Below are 20220 nucleotides of genomic sequence, written 5' to 3'. Positions count from 1 at the left end.
TTTTGACTTGACATGGAAGGGAAAAAATAATCTTTTCTAAATATGTATGTGTTTCCTGTGTGGTTGATATCTCAACAATCATTAAGCAGGAAGTTGTTATTCTTCAAATCTAATAACCTAATGTAGTAAAAGCACATACAAATGAAAAAGTCAAAAATATCTGTAAAGGGAATACTGCTATCTAAGCTATTAAAAGTAAATGTTTTTCCGAAGAACAGATGCTTCCAGATTACCATAAACCCTAAAAAATATGACAGCAGGAATAGGTGACCAACTTAAATTGGTTGTATGCACTACAATTTCTGGCTGGTGTTCATAGACATTGATGGTCAGTAATAAAGAAGAACAAAGCTCACGTTTAGTTCTGCTGTAAGCCATCCATAAACTTTGCCATATTGTAATCAATTAGACAAAAACAATGGGGTCAATTTATAAAACAGTTAATCTGGCATTCATTAAAAAGGAAAGAGATTTATTCATTAACTGAAAGTGCTATGTTTAGGTGGTACTTTTACTTTAGTGGGTAATACAGCTATTTATCTATAGATTATGGCTAAAAACATAAACTAGGTGCACAGAAAAAATACACATAGCCTAAAACTAAAAAAAACTTGCCAAAACTAATTCATTTTTTTAATGTTCACAAATTACTTGCAACACCAGTTTTCACCACCAGGTGGTATTATGCAGCTTTGATCCAAAGTCATTAATTTTAAAATAACCCAGTGACAGTTATCTATTTGTCTCCTTGTTATCTATCAGAAAAACACAATGTAGACATACATTACATGTTGGAATTTTTCATTTCAATGCTGAGATGAAATGGGTGCAGCATGAAATTCTGCAGCTTAAAATTGGCAGATTTATTAAAGTTGATTTGATTGCTGTGGGTTACTGTACATCAGTATGCATTGCAATATTAAACCATGCATGCATTAAGAAACAAAATGCCCTACAAATCAAATACAAAATATTACCAGGGAAGAACTGTAGTTTTCATAAGGCACTTATGGAGGTGCTTATAGAATTTTGTAAGTTCCTCATTTAGTTATGGTGGGGTTTGAATAAAGCAGGTGTTCTTGGCCAGGTCTTAGGAAGTGCAGAAGGGATGATTCTTATAAGGCACCTCCAAGCAGTATTGGTCATGTATTGGCTGGGTGAACAGGAAGAAGGTGCCATAAGCAGAAACACTTCATTCTTTATCAGAATTAGTGACTCCTGCAGATCAGGGCTACTCAGCAAAATCCAGGATCTGGCCAGAATAAGGATGATGTCTTCCTTGCCTGGGCACTGTGGGGGCAGATTGGAAAGATCCACCTTAACCCCTACAGTTTTTTAAGTTTCATGCGGAATTTTAGGGAGGGGAAGTGCGGGCACCTTAAATAAATTGACCTTGTCACTGAGAAGGAAGGTTCAATTTACCTGGAAAATATTAGGATGACATTTTTTTTACTAATAAAGTTTCTTTATCATATTTTTTATGTAGATCAGAGTCAGAATTTTGATCCACATCTTGAATAGTACCTATAGCTTACAATATATTGTTGTATTTACACTTGTAAATTATCTGTTAGTGTCATTTCACACAGGAATGACTGCATTATGGCAGCTGCCTGTTGTAAAATACAAGTAATTACTGCTGTTATTTTGACAGCTAGCAATTGCCAGTAATACCAATGGGAGTATAGGCAGCAATTGGACAGAAACAGGACATATAAAAACTTTGTAGAAGGACTTTTCGCCTACATCTGAAAACCTGAAGTGCTTAAAGTCCAATTGGTGTTATCAAAATAGACATTTACTCTGACAGATATTGCTCTTTCAGCATTTCTTTTCATAGTCTGGATTCCACTTGGCAGTGGATATGAAATGGATTGTTGCCCATGCATTTCATAATTAAACAGATTTGGTCAGACACACTTTTTATTTTCCTAAATATTACAACATGTGGCTGTCTACTATTTTACTATAACAACATAGAGCTCTGGAGTGGAGGTGCAGGGAATACATTTAAGTGAATAAAAATTGTAAGTAATGGATGAGTGAGAATGTATAAGATGTGAGAATTGGATTTATTACTTTTGTCACTTTCTGTGTAGTAGTTGTGCAGTTTTGCTGTTTTTAACTGTTGTATGTGATGGAGGAAGTTGAATTCCAAATTTAAATGAAAATAGGGTAAAATCTCTTAATGGCAGATCGTGTTGATGAAACCTGCTCTTGCTCTATTTAACTACACATTTATAGGCATAAACACCCAATACAAAAAAGGCAGTAAAAGGAACAAAGAGCTTGCAATCAGCAAATGCAGTTTCCCACTTGGCCCCAATCTCTGTCTATTCACCTTTTCTTATCTCCCTCTTACACCAGCATCATTACACTGTCAATAGGACTGCTCTGTGGCCCTTTATATACAGAGGGGTGACCTATACAAAACACCTCTACTTTATTGGCCCTCTGTTCCTGCTGGACTTCGTTCCAAGCCAAAAAGTGCATTATGTTTAAAAAATTCTGCTTCAGATTTTAAACCTTCAGGATTCTTTGCAAACCCACAAAAGGCAAAACATCTAAACGTCTTTCCTCTTAATGCTAGCATGGGCAATATGTATATCTGGCAGAGAAAAAACATCCTGATTTTTTATAATGCATGAAAATGTCAAAGACCGTCCGCATTTTGGCCACGTGCAATGTAAGTGCTGCCCACGTTAATATCAAATGCACACCAATTTGGCACACTCCTTTAAATGAAATACTATGGAACAGTGAATAAACTGTTTTCCAGCAATACATACAATTATAAAAAAAAAAAAACATCTGGTTGTAAAAGGTAGTATATATATAAATTCAGGATTTATGTGTTCTTTGACATTCTAGTAGTTTATATTCAGTAAACTAATGGGAAAAAAGACATGTTCATCATACATAAGAACGCTTTGTTTCCCGAATGGTAGATAGCATTCTCATTTCCACCTGCCTCTTGTGTGTTATTTATTGCACAATAATCTTCCCTCCTACCCTTTCTTCTCCTTTCTCAAAGTGGTTTGCTGAGCCAGGAGCAGTGGAGCATCAATCAACGGAAGGCTGAGAATTACAGGTTAAGAACTGTTAAAAGGGCATCTCAAAGTCAATTGGGCCAGCTGCCACTTCAAGCAGGGACATATTGAACTTTGTCTCAACGATCCATAGGCTGTGTTTTTAATTTTCGTGGTTTAACAAAGGGCAGGTAACGTAGAATCGAAATGAGCTGAAGACCTTGCCGTGACATTCCTGTCTAATCATATCGAATATAATAACACTCTAAAATCTATTAGGTAGAACTTAGTGTACTTGTCAGATGGATTATTTTGTGATCAAAGTGAGTTTTATTATAGCAACAAAAACATGTTGTTTGGTATATGAATTCATAGAGACTCCCCCGTTGAACCCAACAGGAGGAAGTTATAAAGGAACCAGTCAGAAGTGGTTTTCTATTAACGTCACTCCTGATTTTCTTGTTTGTACAGTCAACCATGAAGCATCCTGAGCTTGACTCTTTAAATGTGCTGCAAGCAAAACACATCAGAGTTAGCAGTTCTGTGGTTTGTCAACACTTTTTGTCCGATTAATAACTATTGTAGACTATATTATGTCAAGTATTATTTTCAATTATTATTTACTGAAATTCCACACCTACTACAGAATTCCCCCTATATATGTGATCATATGCATGTACAGACAAAATCAATTGTCTATCTTGACTAATCACACATTGGATGATTTTATAAAAAGAACCAAAGGTAATTGCAGAATTGTACTGTGTTTAATGAAAATTATGGGTGTCTACATCAATTTTATCTAAACATCATGACATAAAGAAAGTAAAACTGGGATCCAGGATGTGTAAACATGCCATGTGATGCAGGTATATATCATTAAAAAAAGCAATACTTTTATTTCTAAATACAACTGCAGTTTTGTATTTAGCTGTTTGCACTTTAATTTATTATTGAATACTTTATTTGTTCAATGTGTAGTTTGTGGATTATCATCCTAAATTTTGGTTACAAATAGTTTTTAAATCTGCAAACTCTAGCCTTCTTGGAATCATGTTTGGATTCTATCTTGGGTTTGTTGGCAGATTCTAAATGTTTGAGAATTTTAGTTCCAGCCCTAGGCCAAATTTCTTTTGAACTAGAATGCAGTGCAGGGCCAATGAGCAACAGCCGGCAGGCTTATGAAGGCCAATAAATGGGCTTTTGGATAAGCCAGCGCCCTACACTATAAAAGGGGAGTATTCAAGCAGCCATACTGTCACCATTTTATAAAATGCTGTACGACAAGGATAGGGAAAGCAGGCAAACTGTAGAGGGAGAACGTAGGGTGAGTTAGACTAATGTACTTTTTTTCCCCAATACTACCTCCTTAAGCACTAATCTATTTGAATCCATTCTTTTTTATTCCTAATGTTAGGAACTTATTTTATGCTTCAGTTTCATGGGGTGAATTGTTGGGGTTTTCACTATTTTTTGGGTATTTTGTATTTTATGTTGATACAGTATTTTCTATGTTTGGGGTGCTTAAAGCAAACCATTCACTTGTGGCTGACCCGGTGATGTTTTATTACAAGAATTATGCAACAGTTATCACCTGTCCCTCTGATGCTGCAGCAAGGTAAACAGAAATCCAAATTGATTTTTAGCTAATTGTTCATAGTAAATGATAGAGTTCAGCAATCAAGGTCAAAATAACTCCACTCATTTCCTATGATCGGCTGCATGTGGCAAAATAAAATATAAAACCACTTTATATTATATCCCTAACCTTTACTGTACCCCTCCCCTATCTCTCCCTTGGTGTTGGCCAATATTATACTTCTGTATTTAGTTCCTCTTAGTTGTAGATATTAATTTCCTTTCTAAAGCATGTTGTAAATATTTAGATTCTGCAAAAATAATCACAGGTGAAATGTGTAATATCTGTGGGTAACCACAGAGTTTAGCAGACACCAGGGAATCTAAAGGGACAGATTCTATTGCCATAACTGGGTTGCTTTTTTGCAAGAATGTTTTTTTGTTCTTTACTAATAATAATGTGTTTCTGAGCACAAAGACAATGATATTATTAGGATATGTATGCATATGTATGTGCTTTAACCAGTAGAAAGAATCAAGTGGTTTATGCAAAGGTAAATTAGGTTCCATAGTGCAGCAAAATTGTGTCTGGGGAGTACTCACTGCTTACTTTCTTCTTTTTATTATCCAATATTGTATTCTTAGATGTCATGCAAGCATACAGGGGATTTACCCTGTGTTCCAGTAACCCCAATGTGCTCCAATGACCTTGTGTGTTCCAGAGACCTCTTTTCTCCAATTGTTTTATGTTACAGTGACCCCATACTTCAGTAGAATTGAGACAACAACTTCTACATCTAGAATTAGCCTAAGTCTAAGTTAGGCTTTGACCCAGCTGAATGATCCCCTTAATATGCTTACACCGTGGGCTGTGGGTTCACACAGATGTTCTGTTTTCAATAACTGCACATTTGGTTTTGTAAAAGTTGACTGTCAATTGAACTTCCAAAGCCCTCTCATTATAGAGAAAACAAACCATCCATGTGAACAAGCCCTTTAACAGAAAGTGTGATCTGTGTAGGCAAGGTTTCTTTTCTAGAAAATACCTTTATGTTCAAAGTAATCTGCTTACTTGCATCATACGTCTATTTAATCTTAAAGTTCCAGGCAAAAAAAAAAAGGATTATGACATTGTAAGATGTAAAGAAACACTTTTTATTGACGTTAAGCATCATTTCATTTGTCTTAGGTTAAAATATGTATCTCCATGTAAAAGGTGGTTACTGCTGAATTCTGCGGATGGATTGGATTTGGAAGGTCTGTGCATGGGATCCCCACTCTCTCCAGTGCTTGTACTCTCCTGAATGGCGGTCACACTCCAGGATGTACTGAAAGCCACGATAACCAGGATACTGGTAGCACACCCAACTGTAGAGTGAAAAAAACAAAAGAGGTGTTTTTCAGTCCTACAGATATGTTTCTATGTTTGCAATGTGGTTAACATTAAAGAAGAATCCCTAAAAAGTCTTGGTCTGTTGAAGAGCCTGAGATGAGCGTAGTTGGCAAATACACACAGGCTCCTGGAAAGTCAAAGCTGTAGTATTGTATTTCAAGGAAAAAAAATCCATGTATGCATAAGGAGGACACAGAGATGTGGCAATAGTTGGAATTATGTAGTCCAACAATCAGGACTGACAATGGATTTCAGTGCAGCAAATGTGATGAGCCCAAAGAAGTAGCTGGGAACACACCTTTTTTTTGCAGCATTGCTTATGTACATGCACCATTTCCTCAAGAGAAAGAACTGAGAAACATCCTGCAGAGATGTTTACTTTTTTAATCTACCCATACATACACTTTTATCCTAGCTATATAACACTATACATAGTCATTACTTGCACATGACTTACGCGCCAGACTGAACACGGAAAGAGCCAACTTCATTGTTACACCAGCCCATTGCCTGCAGGGAGGGATAGTCATCGCTCAGCTCTCCTTTCCTTCCCAAGAAGTTTTCCTTTTCAAAGATTGTCATCTTGCAGTCACGATGGTTCTAAAGGAAGAGTACAGATATTTTTCATTACTAGTATTTGGAGAATCAGACTTCAGAGATAATATAAAGAGCAGAAATGAATACACTCTTGGCAATATTTAATAAATAGTGTAAGGTGGCAAATGTTATGTATACAGTGCAGTGACCAAGTAGAATTCACTTGGATTCAGTTACCTACTGTGTAAATTTATGACTGACAAAATGACCCCAAACTGTCACCAGTGGTCAATTCAATTATAGAACTGCTGACACAGCACCGTGTGCACTGTAGAGTAATAAGTGGTACAGCTGCAAACACCCTAAATACATAAAGAATGAAAGCTGGGATTCAGTGATAAACCCTTTGTAGACATGCTAGATTTTTGTCCAAGACAATCATGACCGTTCATCTCTGGTGACAATTTTCTAGCTAGTAGAAGGCAATACCTAATTTCATATGTAATGTGGCAAGAACAGTTTAAGATATACATTTTAAAAAAGAATTTGGGCTATTGTTAATGTACTATCGTCTGCCTTGCTTATTACTAATATAAATAATAGCATTTATTCTGTTAGGCTCCTGTACAAAAAGGTGTGGAACAGGTGTTAGTAATATTTTATATATTTTTTATGGTATCTGGTGGTAAAATCTCTTTATTTAAAGCAGAAGTAAAACCACTAGGATATAATTATTGGTTTGGCCCCTGCATGAGCTGTACCCCTGTAGCTTATACTCTGTCTAGAAGAAACAACTGGCAGGCACAAATACCACAACAACAGTCTCTTCTCTCACTGAAAATGCCAATCTGTCAGCATTTGTAGGAAACCGGACTTTAATATTGCTTTAGGTTCCCAGGTTTAACCCACTGCTGTGGTCAGCACCAAAGAAAACTCACTGATGGTCTTTATCTTATTAAGATGTAACAGAGAATGCAGAAGGTGCATTAGGACTTCTATGATAAAGAGGAAACTAAACAAAGATTGGAGCAGGAAAAGCTACTCTGCTGCAGAGCCAAAGAAAGAACAACAGGGGGTAAGAGCCTACCAGTTCTCACTCATAAATAAAGCAACTGGTTTGCATTGGACTTATTATGATGCAGAAACCTCCTTTGTGTTATGTACTGTGGACAAGCTCATAGGATAACCATCCTGAGGGCCCAATAATAACCATACAGTGGAACCCTGTCTTTTATGTTAAGCACCTGAAAGTAGTTATATAGTAGAATGGTATTTTACAGAAGATGAATGTTCTTGCCAGCCCTTCAGTTTAATAAACTGACTGGTTCATTGTTCATTTTTTTTTACGTAAAAGGACTAAAAAAATTTTGGCATAACATGTACATGTAACACGATGTGTTTAATCATTTTTATACCTTGAAGTGTGTATTTTAATTGTGTATTTTAATTTATTAACAATTTTAATTTATTAACATTTGTCTCTACTAGTTTTGGTAAAAATATGGTAAACAATAATGACATTCCACTTCATTAAAAGCACACTGGGAACTTGAACCCCAATGTTTAGCAAGTAAAGTGTATGCCTGGAAAAAAAGCATATTCCATATTTTTCCTAAATATATTTAAATTTCCCATATTATCCTATTGATCCACTGGCTTAGATCCCTAGAGTTTCAGTTCAGTTTTCTACATGTGCGTGTCTGCTATGGTTGCTTCTTTTCTTTGTTCTATTTCATCAACATATTAGTGAATCAACTGGTTTCCTCTATAACTCAGCTATATACTAAATATATGTGCTTAGAACATTAAGCTGTGTGCTCCATGGGTCTCTGCTGAGCAGTTTACTATGTTGGCAATGTCATTAATAATTACTATAAACCTTAAAAAAAGATCTTCAAGAAACAGAAGCAAGTTTACTAATGTTCTAAAAACTGAAAGTTATATGCAGTGATTACTTTTAAATATATTATAATATAACTTAAAAATATCATGGAAAAAAAATAGGGTTTAAAATTTTGTTAAAAAGGTATCCAATGTTCCCAAATAAAAATGTCTGGCATGTTACCAATAATAAAATTAAACAGTATTTCTAAGATGAATTATTTGAAAGTGTTGCTTATATTTTAAACAGTCTCCAATATGCCAGTCCTACATTTGTGTAGGCATGGGCACTTTAAAAAATGTAGGGCATGAAGGATGAATGTCTTACCCACAGAAGCCAACCAGTTTGTAGATGGCATTCACTTTGTATTGTTTTTATAAAATAGATTATTGTGAAAAAGATGCCCCTTCCAATATGTATACCTGACTTATGAAACTGCTGTAATTTCCATTTTGGAATGTGTAAAAAATTCTAGACATTTTGGTGTTAAAAGAAAATACATATCTTTTAAATATAATTATACTCATAGGCCATTATTAGGCAGTATGAACCATACTCTATCCTGTCATCTGTAAGTGAAAACTATTATCAGAGGCCCCCTGATGATTTTATTGAATGTGTACTTACAGCACAGGCAATTGGTCGGAAGGAGGTCATTCTCTCAACATGGTAAGCGTTGCTGCCACTCCAGGCCTCCCAGCGGGGGTACTCTCCTCTCTCCAGCACGAACTGCTGACCTTGGAATCCTAAGTGTTCATAGCCCACCCAGCTGTGGGAATAAAATGCAGACTTTGATTACATTGCATGTTAGAAACCTATATTAACTGACGGAAAAAACCCAAACGTAAAGGACTAATATTTTATGTAGTTTTTATTGTACCTTATATTTAAGTTTTAACTCTCAGTAGTTTCTCCATGGTAAAATGTTAAGAACTTGTTATTTGGTACGATGTGTGACTAAATATATATCATTTTGATAATGACTACTATATTCAGAATAAAGAAATAACACAGTGTTCCTAGGAGCTCCTGTAAGTGATTTTGCAGATCTTGCGATATAGAATAGTTTTTGTGCTGCACAACTGAATTTTTAAGCAGACACTTGTATGAAAGATTTACAGTACTGTACAGAACTCTTCCTGTAATATAAACAGGTAGACATTTCTCACATTTGTCATTCTTAAGCAAAGAAAAAGTAAAGTAAACTATATTGTATTACTAATCTGAAGGACAAATATGACTTTGTCTATTCTCTATTCTAACACATTCCCACTTCATAAACAAATATTTATAGTTCTCAAACTATGTATCCTAAAATTATCAATATTCAATAAATACATTACACTATCTTCCACTATGATACTATAGATATAATAATCATATTAATAATTATAAAATAATAATCATTTCTATTATTCTTCTGAGCGGTTATAGTGTGGGACCTGTATTCTATAAAACCTTTGTTGCAGCTATGCTTGGACTTTTTAACATGGGGGGACTCTTGAAAAACTTTAATGTCTTCAGGGAACTCCTTCTATTATTACAGCTCACAATACAGGTAGTCCCCGGGTTACATACGAGATAGGGACTGTAGGTTTGTTCCTAAGTTGAATTTGTATGTAAGTTGGAACAGGTACATCATTTTAATAAATGCAATTAGGACAGATGTTTGTCTCAACATATTATTAGGCAGCGTGGTGTCAGTTATGGTATAAAATCCTCACTGTAAATAATCACAAACAAAGCAAAAAAAAAAAAAATTTATGGAGCCTAGACATTTATTACCTTCTAGAGCAGGGGTGTCAGACTCAAATACACAGAGGGCCAACATTAAAAACTTAAACAAAGTCGTGGGCCAACCTTAAAATTTATTTTAAAAAATTGAGGAAATTTTTCCTTCTCATTTTAAATATAAACCCCCTTTCATATGGAAACAAAGAGGTCTTGCTTCACATTCAATCTGGAACAAGCTTATAATAGAGAAGAAAAAAAAAAAAAGTTTTTTTTAATTTTATTTAAGAAAAAATCCTTTGCCTCTTTCTCTATTTGTAGCCTTCTGAGTTGAATTTCAATGGTAACCTTTTTGCACAGGCTAACAATAATAATAACAGTATTCTTCTAGGAAAATCCAACCATCCAAATCCAGTTGACACCCCTGTTCTAGAGCAAGCTGAGCCAAAACGAAACAACTGAAGAGTTTGTCATGGTCATTAAAGAGTTACAACCAAAAGACTTGTCAAAGACAAGTCATGCAAACCTCCCCTTTCCGCCCCATCAAGCCTCTGGCTTACACACAAGTGAGCAGGGAAGCCCCGCTCGTATCTAGGAGTTGTCCGTACATCGGATCTCCTTAACTCGGGGACTACCTCTTACACTGCTGACCTATGAGAAGAATTTCACCCTTACAGATAGCCAAAAAAAACATTGGTGTCAGTAAAACTGACCTGAGAGGTACAGACTGCCCAATGTTCAAGCAACCCCTTGCAACCTCTGAACCCTGGCTGAGAAGCAGTGCCCATTTACATTATAAAAGTCAAAAATGACAAAGGTAGTGGTCAGTGTTCAGGCAGAGCTATCAACTGACTAGTTCTAATTGAATGTCCAGTTCCTATTACTGACCAGATTTTGTGGCAGAGGTCATGTACACATTTATTTTTATGCATTAACAACTAGAGCAATGAACAATTTTTGGCTAGTCTAGTTGCTGGATAATTTATTGAGGCAATAGAAATGCACAGACTATATGCAAAGTAAAGGCACATAATGAAACCAATTTTATGTGGTACTGATCTCAGTACAGTGAAAGGGTTATTGGCCTTTTAATATAGTCTTTGCTTTTTCACTGTCAAGTATGAAAAAATGAAAGAATGAAAAGAATGATTAAGCTTCAGATATACTTTACTTGGATATTCAACTATAGTCTACTATTTACATATCATAAATAAACAAGCCTGAAATGACCTCTGTAGTTGGAGACACTGCAGAGCATTCATAATCAAATTTTACTGCAAAACATTTTCACATTTATGTTTGTTGGTGGATAAAATTGTAGCCAGCTATCAGCATTAATCTGGCAGCCTTGTGACCTCTCCTGGAAAACATAGAGCAAGGGCACAGGAAGAAGAGCGAGAAATAAAAGTAAAGAGAATCAAACCTAACAACTTTATTACTTTTATTATTAGTGTCAATTGGATGAATTGCTCCATATTACCTGCAGCTGCAGAGTTTAGTATTTGTCAAATGTAAAGCATATTTGCTCCTTATTTATATGTAAGTCTTTGAATATTTATATCCTGGCCTCAGTTCTATGTTAATCTGGTGTGACTAATATGCATACTTACGCTCCACTCTCTATTTTGAAGGAGCGGACAGTTTCAAATCCATATTCCATGATGTTATAGCACTCAGATGTAAACTCATGTCTGCGGCCCTGGAAACATTCCTCATCCCAGACAATAATCTGAAATGGAAGCAGTTAAAAGTCAAAGCATGAGTCACATGATGATACAAGAGCACAAGTGACCGAAACCGCAGTGACGGCAGTGAGAAAAGGTAAGATTTCCCCAGTGATGCTCCTGAATGGCAGAAGAATAACATCAGTGCATGGCCAGTGATATCATTTGTTCAGTTTGTCTAATTAAGCCTCATGTCATGGTGAGTCTAGAGGGTAGTTCGGGCTATCAGCTTTTTCATTTTCCTAGGACTTTTATTGAGCAGAACATAATGCTTTTAGAGATATAAATCTAGCGCAGGCCTCAGGGAATAGATGTCTGCATGGAGTAATGGTTTACAGCAGCCTGTTTATCTGGAATCGCAGTGTTGTTTGCTAAGAATTATGGGTAATGATAGCTGACCTAGTAAATTATGTATGTGGCAAGTACTTTCTGTATAGTTATGGTAAAAATGAAATATTGCTCTCTGTGTAGTATTTAAAATATAAAAACTACATTAAAACTGACCAAGATATATGCATATCTTCATGCCAAGGGGAAGGTGTGAAATGTGCCACCTTTTCCTTTTAATTAGACAAAACTAAAATGTCGACACTTGGTTACTATGCCATTGGGAGCAGTAAGAAAAGCATTTCTAAATAGAAATAATTTTAAATAAATAATAGGATCACCTACTGCTACTAGCTGGCACATCGTATCTAAATTTAGCCTGGTTTTGAGGGTCCAGGATCCTATTTAGCTCAATGTTCTATATAAAATATGTATATATTACCGATGCCTTGAAAATTTTTAAACATGTAGCAGGCATGGCTAGAAAATAATTGGCCTATTCTGGGTGCATGAACGGACCTGGAGACGGATCCAGCTGTTATTTTCATGGCTATGGTCAATGCATGTGAAACAATACAGAAGAAGTATGGCTGTTACTGAATACGAACACTGCCCAGTGGCAAAGGAGAAAAATAAACCTGAATCAGAAGTTTGTAATTATCTATATGAAATTAATAAAAGTAGAAGGGCGAACATATGATAATCTTCTGAATGTACACATAATATTTCAGATTAAAAATATGAAACTGTGATTGCTGATTTGTTTTGAATGTGCTAACTTCAGGCCACTCTCCATCAAAGTCTACGGACAGACAAAAGAAAGCAATGGGAAATTTAACTAACAAGCATGCATGTGTGGCCCTACCTAGGATCAAACCCACCATCTGTTTTATTTGTGCTTCTGTTTCGGCACTTGCATATGTCTGCTCTAAGCATTCTTTGCATTTGCACATGTTTATTGTTTGCCATGCCTATTAGATTCCTGTCTTAGTGGATCGTGCCATTTGCCTTTCTTTCACTGTTTGTGCAGTGTTGTTCATTGTACAACGTTCCAGTTTGTTTTCAGCCCTGCTGGTTAATCCTCTATTCTGACTCCTGAATAGTTCCTCTTCAGAGTGACAACACTCTACTGAGTTTCCTGTTATTTGCCTTGTAAAAAGTCTTGTTGTATGGTGTGCCCTTGTATGCAGTGCTTCAATGAACTATTAGATAGATAACACTCAGGAAATTAAAATTTCAGAATAAAAAAAGTCACATTTTATGCCCCATCAATATGGGGGGGAGGGGGTATACCTTCCAGTGGCCAGCGAATTTAGTACAATGCTGAGTCATATTGGCTCTGTCCTGTAAAGAAAAAAAGACATTATTTACAAAATGCTCATACTATATATATATTATTACTCCTATTATTATTAATAATAATACCAATAATAAACTCTTTATACGGCATGAACAAAAAATATATATATATATATTATGGTAAATTGCAGTACAGGAAATGGTAAATTGCAGAGTATTGCTTTCATGTTTTTGAATAATAAAACCCTTTCCTGGCTATGTGGAAATCAATTCAGTTAACTTATGTTCCTTCTGTGCTCAGTTATACTTCTTGTGATGTAAAGTGTTTACAGGGTTTACGGGGCAGCCATGCTTACCCCGAGTCATATGAATATAAAATATACATTATAATAATATGCATGTAGACAAAGCAACAGGTAACTCCCATACCTAGTAGCATAAACCTATCTTTCCTATTCAACTAAATGAATGGGGTAAAGGGATAAACAAAATCCCCATTACTTCCCGGTTGGACAGGGCATGTGATCTTTTTTTCCAGCTGACTGGCCCAGTTCTGTGTGGACAGAGAGCCCTTAGCCTTGTGTAAACTTCACTCCTTACTCCCAGTTGCTGAATGTAGTGGCAGGAAAGCAAACAAAAAGTTGGTATGTACTGTGTGTGTACTATATGTACTAGAGGGTCCCATTCAAATGAACCCATGGATTTGCCCTGTATATGATCAGACATGTCCTAATATATTTTATCATACTAATGTCACGCTGACACACATGGAAACTTTTTGCTTCCAATATGGGACCCCCAACCAGAACTGATTAGCACAAACATGAACGATGTAAAATGAATGCACCACATAGCTCAGAACTCAATTTATGTCTAGCATGCCCAATTTCTATTATTTATAGTCTAAACATAGTTTACTATTCAGATCACTTGTGGCTGTAATCTTTCCTTTCAATTGACTTGCTTCTCTAAAAGTTCTGATGTACACACATCGGTGGTAATATCTGAGTAATTTATTTATTCAGAGTGCTTTAGTATTAGTGAGAAGTAAACTTAAGATATAAAATAATTCACTTGAATGTTATAATACAGATGGTATATTTCCAGCCTTTGCAGGGATGTACTATTGATAGTTACTTTCAGATCATGAAGTAGAAAGGTGAGAGATCGATCTTAGGTAATACAATACAAACTGCCATTTTCCATGATTACTATGCAGATCTGTTGCAGCCAAAAAAAGTGTCAGCAAAATAAGAGAAGACAATATTGGTTTTTCTTTTTAGTAAATTGATAACTACACTGAAGACCATTGCATTCACAATATTCGATTTTTTTTACTGGTATAATATTTTGAAATTTTAGGATTTTATATAAAAAAATAAAATTTAGGTGCTGTTATGTTTTTTTTTTATCTAACTATAACCTTTAATATTAGGTATTGCATATAATTAATTATATGTAATGTTACATATTATTGACTAAAATAAAATGTAACACTACAATGCAAAAAATACTGTTTTAAATACCATTTAACCTTTGGGATAACATATCTTATAATGAGGCATCATAGCCATAAAGAAGGCACCTCCTGGTACTTCATCACCAGCTCTTATACCCGGGGTTTCCAAAATGTTCTTTTAGTCAGTTGGTGACCCCATGGATTCCTGGTCAATAATAGGACTGCTTCCTGCCACTACTTCATCCTATTTTATCCAGTAAAGCCAATTATTACATTAAGGTGCTAATAGGAAAATAGAAGTTGGAGGGGGAGAGATGTCCAACTACATATTTAGTAGGAAATTATGTGATTATTAATTATCTAACAAAAAGCTTAGGATTGAGGATTCCTGAACATCCTGGCAATTTCTGGTTTAGGAACCTGGGCACATGCACATTGCAAGTTATTACAAACCCAGAGACTTACATTTATGTGTAGCTTTAATATTACCCAAAGCTACAATATGCTATTTGGCATAGAAATGCAGAATCATCAATACATTTTATTACGAAACTGAAAGTTTGCATGTGTTTTAGGAAAGATATGTATATATATATATGTCTAAGTATGGACTCCAAAGAATTAATAGTAGTGGTTCCTGTTTCACTTTAGCGCTTTCCTTATTTATGTTCACAGGTGGATAAGATTATGAAATGACTCGTCATGACTCACTGTTGTGTTCATATACAGTGACAGATTAAAGATCTATGTATATTGGTACAACCGTTAACTCTGATTCACAGGAAGGAACAATGATTCTTATCACTGAATACACAAAAGCTGGTTATATTTGGAAATGTTTCAGCATTATGAAATAAGTCTGCAGTAAATATGTCTGTGTGGAGTACATTACTCTTGGTGAAACAATATATATATATATATAGATATATTTTTTTATGAAGTCATTGAAAATTGTGGCATCTTTTATATTTCATCTTGTCCGAGTTATGCCCTTGCTCTATGTAAGTGATTATTAAGAAGTGTGCCAGCTTTGCCAGCCATGTTATGATTTATTATTTAAGCACAATTCATTTTTAGGAGCACGGCACGGATGGGATTATGACAGAGGCTGTATTGTAAGCAAAAATAAAATACTGTTTTAGCTGTTTAGTGCAAAAATTATGATGTGCACCGACCCATAGCAGCCAATCACAAATCAGCCTTTATAGATGTTGAGACATCCACCTGGCTTTGAGTATATTGCCTAATATAGAAAGTTGCTGTAGACATTTCATAGATGTACAGAGGTGGATAGAAAGTTCCTTAAAGTGCCAGCTCTCCCCAAACTGATATTTGTCTTATGGATAAAAACTAATGGGAATATATACTTGTGGAATATCTGACTTCAACATCCAACCAAGGAGTCTTTTTGACAGAAGGAGTTTCAATACTCCTGCAGCAAAAAAATACCGCTTGCACCATGCACAAAAAATCTGCTAGAAATATACAAAAGGTTGATGGCTGGTTCAACTGATTGGTATCCACAGCAAATCAAAACCTGTTTTGGAAAGACTGACCTCTTTTTTGATTATTTTCACATTTAACGTTTTATTTATTTTTTTTAAACTGCAGTTGGTAAGTATTAGCTTGGTAGCTGTTTTTTTTTACTGCTATCCTGACCAGCTGAATGAATCTGAGGATTCTGAATAGGTCTACCTGATCCTCCTCCCCGGGCAAAGACAACTTTTCAATGCACAGTGTCAGGAATGGTTATCAATTGCAATACTTTGTAATGTTGTTCTTTTCTATTAGACAGTCCAAATTGAGCTGCATAGACTAAGGAACCAAAGCATACCATAATAAATAAGGATTTTAAAAATATGCAATTATATAATATTATACAAATACAAAAAAAACTATTTTATAAAAAAAGATTTGATAAACTTTCACCAAAATGTAAATTAAATTAAACAAATATATCATCATAGCTCTGGCCCTTTGCCAGGAATGCTCATATCTGTCGCAATTATAGACTGTGAAATGGAAGCTTTAAACTAGATAGGTTACCACTGCTATGCCACAAGATATTTACGGAATTGAAAATAAATGGTGCGGTTTTAATTAAGCTGATATCCAAATTAAAAACATCATCTCCATTTTGCAGCAGTAGAGGTTAGTACAACATGATATAACTCCATCTATTTTCCCATCAGTGATTAGCTTTTCAAATACCCAACTCTGACAAATGTTATATAAGCTCCTACTGAACAAGTGGAGTGTATATTCTGATTGAAACCATAAAATCAAGGAGAAGTGGATATATTTTAGGCAGCTGACAGATCTGTTGCTGTACGCACATTCTGTCATCTGTACTTGAGGAGATCAGGCTATTCCTCATGTTGGAATGTTTGTCTGGCCATTATAATTTGACTGGCTGAAGAGCGTGATTGATATGTAAGTGCTGGTCTCCCGGAGAAATGTCCTATAAACGGACACAAGTCAGAACATTGTAACTTTGTTATGCTTTTAACTTCATCTTTCCTGCATATTATATTCTGATTCTGTATTTTAACCATCCAATCTTTTTAATCAGATGTTTTATGGTAATACCTGAAATTGTTTTTTGAAAGCCTTGTTTAAAAACATCACATTAACTGGCCGCCTAATACAATGTGGCAAAAATAAAATTGTCTGTTTTGTCTGTAACAACCTAATAAAGTTCCAAACTGTACTAGAAGAATGACACCTTGGATTTGAAGGGTTGATATGGATATGGAAACCTGTTGTATCATCTTCCAACACCATGTTTCCTCTAATATTATTTATTAGCCAAATATAACCTATGGTTACAGCAATATCACACTACAAATACTTGGATTATATTTGCTGCAAATCAAATTAGCCACCTAAGGATTTAGCCAGGACGCCTTGATCTGCACACCATATTTGTGAATGTCTTGATATGCACCCACATAGTATTAATAAAAGAGCCTGGACTACATTAGATTGTGATTTTGATCCTATTGAGTAGCTTTTTACCTTAGTGAAGTAAGATCAGACACGAATTGTAATTCGATTGGATAATATAGTTTACTAATCTATACATGGCAATTTGTTCTTTACAGTGCCATAGAAACTCTATATGAGTCAAGATGAATTCTCTAAAGTGTCCTATACCCCAACCTGTTCCCTTGCCATATGAATTGGGCAATTTACGATTCTCACCTGACATTTTGATGTTTTATATAGTAAATTTTTATGAAGACTTGCTGTTCAGTACACAAACTTAGAAATGTTCAGCCTCTCTTGACTATAAAACATTTAACAAAATTGGCAAAACTCATACTGAGAATTGCTCCTTCTAGTGTTGATGAAAATGTGGACCTTACCTTGCTGAGATCAAGCAGCTGAGAGTCCGATGTAGGCAACATGCTGAGTGGCTGATCTTCTGGGGTTTTTATAGCCTGTTGAATGGGTCGTAGACAGTTAGAGACAGCTTTACTGAAACCCCACAGTCAGCACATGCTGGGAGGCCTCGTTTAGGACTTCTGCGGCCTGAACAATGAATATAATCTATACAGGAGGTGCTAATGTATAGAAGTGCAAGCCCATCACAATTACATTGAAGCAGTCATATATAATTTAGTCCACAAGATTTGTAATATAACTATATAACTTAATGCACAGATTAAATAACCAAAACCCATGTATATAGATCCTATACAATTTACTGAACGTGACTCATGTATGCATCATGCCATACAATTTACATGCTATTGGTGATGTGATACATGTGATTTCAGTAAATCTAAATACTGTATTCCTAATGTTGACAGAATGTCATGGGGGAAAGGACAGCTTATTTTTTATCCTGAAATAACTCAAAACATTATATTTAGGGATGAAAGTGAACAAATGACTAAAGCTAAACAGCAGACCTCTAGTGCCACTAAGAGGCAAGATTTCAGAGGAAAACCGAACATCAAAAGACTGCCATAGGGGAAGATATCACCAACATTCTTTTATAATACTTATCAAGTGTCCTAACTTTGTAAAGAAATTTATGTCCTCCTATTAATTATATGTGAACATCTACATCAGTGCAGCATTCTACAAAATGATTCCTGTAGGAATTGTTAAAATTCACACGGCTTTATATTAATGACTTCATAAAATCTGAAATGTGTGTTAACTATTAATAGGAACATACAATACTATAAAAATTAACCAATAAAGTCTAGAAGAGAAGTTATGAGCAGACCATCAGAGGTAAATAAAGAGGAAGCTTCTAATGTACATATAAACCTATATTCTAGCAAATTTTCTAATGGGGAATATGAATGTTAAATACCGAAATTGGGACTGGTATTAAAATTCACATGTCACATGAATCAATTGGAAACATGTCAGCAATAAAGGGGAGCCTAACTCCAAAATAAATAAATAATGTAAACTAAATGTCTCTTTTACAATAAAACAACTTTACCTGCCTGTTTGGATTCTTGTTTAAAATATACAATAAGGGACGTGCCTTGCGCATGGCCAGATAGAGAAGCACAAGCTCCATGCCAGGCCTCAACACTCACCAGGGGAACCCAAGATGGTGGACGCAGCAGCAGGAAGAAACCACAACCACTTGGCTCCTTCCTCACAGAATCATACGGAGCCTTCTATGAGAGAAGACTGTGCTGTTACTGCAGGTAAGTCCTACTGAAATTAAGGCATATTTGAGTTCTTTAACTACAAAAGCTGACTTAAAAGCTCATACCCATCACCTTGAATTCTCCTTTAAATAAGAAGTAGAGGAGCTTAAAAGAAATCTTGAAACCACAAAGGAGGCTGTAATTGTAATAAAGGCAGATCATAGTTTATTAACATCCAGAGTGACCACGGCAGAAACCCTGATTGCTGAGCACTACCACAAGCTTAATACAATCATGGTTTCTATTGATATTTTGGAAAACCGCAATAGACGCAATAATGTACGTATCCGATTGTTGCCGGAGGCTACCACTGTACCTGACCTAATGGCTACTGTCAAGGGAGTCTTTAACCTGCTACTTGGTCGTCCAGTTGATACAGACATTTTTATTGATAGATCACACAGGGCTTTGGGCCTCAACCATCTGATCCCACCTGTCCAAGAGACATAATCTGCAGAATTCACTATTTCATTGTAAAGGAAGAAATTATGGTGGCTGCGCGCCAAAAGCGTTTCCTGGATTTTGATGGAGCTGAGTTACAATTCCTCCCAGATTTATCAAGACGCACACTAGCTTACG

General features: G+C 35.6%; 1 protein-coding gene across 1 annotated transcript; it reads right to left on the bottom strand.

Moving 5' to 3' along the window:
- Positions 1-5738: 5738 nt before the first annotated feature.
- CRYBA4 (crystallin beta A4) lies at positions 5739-18432 on the bottom strand. Its single transcript, XM_072415438.1, has 6 exons — positions 18328-18432; positions 13495-13545; positions 11761-11879; positions 9047-9188; positions 6458-6600; positions 5739-5975 (listed from the first exon to the last, which is right to left on the bottom strand). The coding sequence occupies exons 1-6, from the start codon at positions 18367-18369 to the stop codon at positions 5828-5830; spliced, it is 645 nt and encodes a 214-aa protein (XP_072271539.1). The 5' UTR covers positions 18370-18432; the 3' UTR covers positions 5739-5827.
- Positions 18433-20220: the final 1788 nt, after the last annotated feature.

This window comes from Pyxicephalus adspersus, chromosome 6 (assembly GCF_032062135.1).
Source record: "Pyxicephalus adspersus chromosome 6, UCB_Pads_2.0, whole genome shotgun sequence".
Taxonomy (NCBI): Eukaryota; Metazoa; Chordata; class Amphibia; order Anura; family Pyxicephalidae; genus Pyxicephalus; species Pyxicephalus adspersus.
The sequence above is the reverse complement of the archived record's forward strand: the minus strand, read 5'-3'. Positions and strand labels throughout refer to the sequence as shown.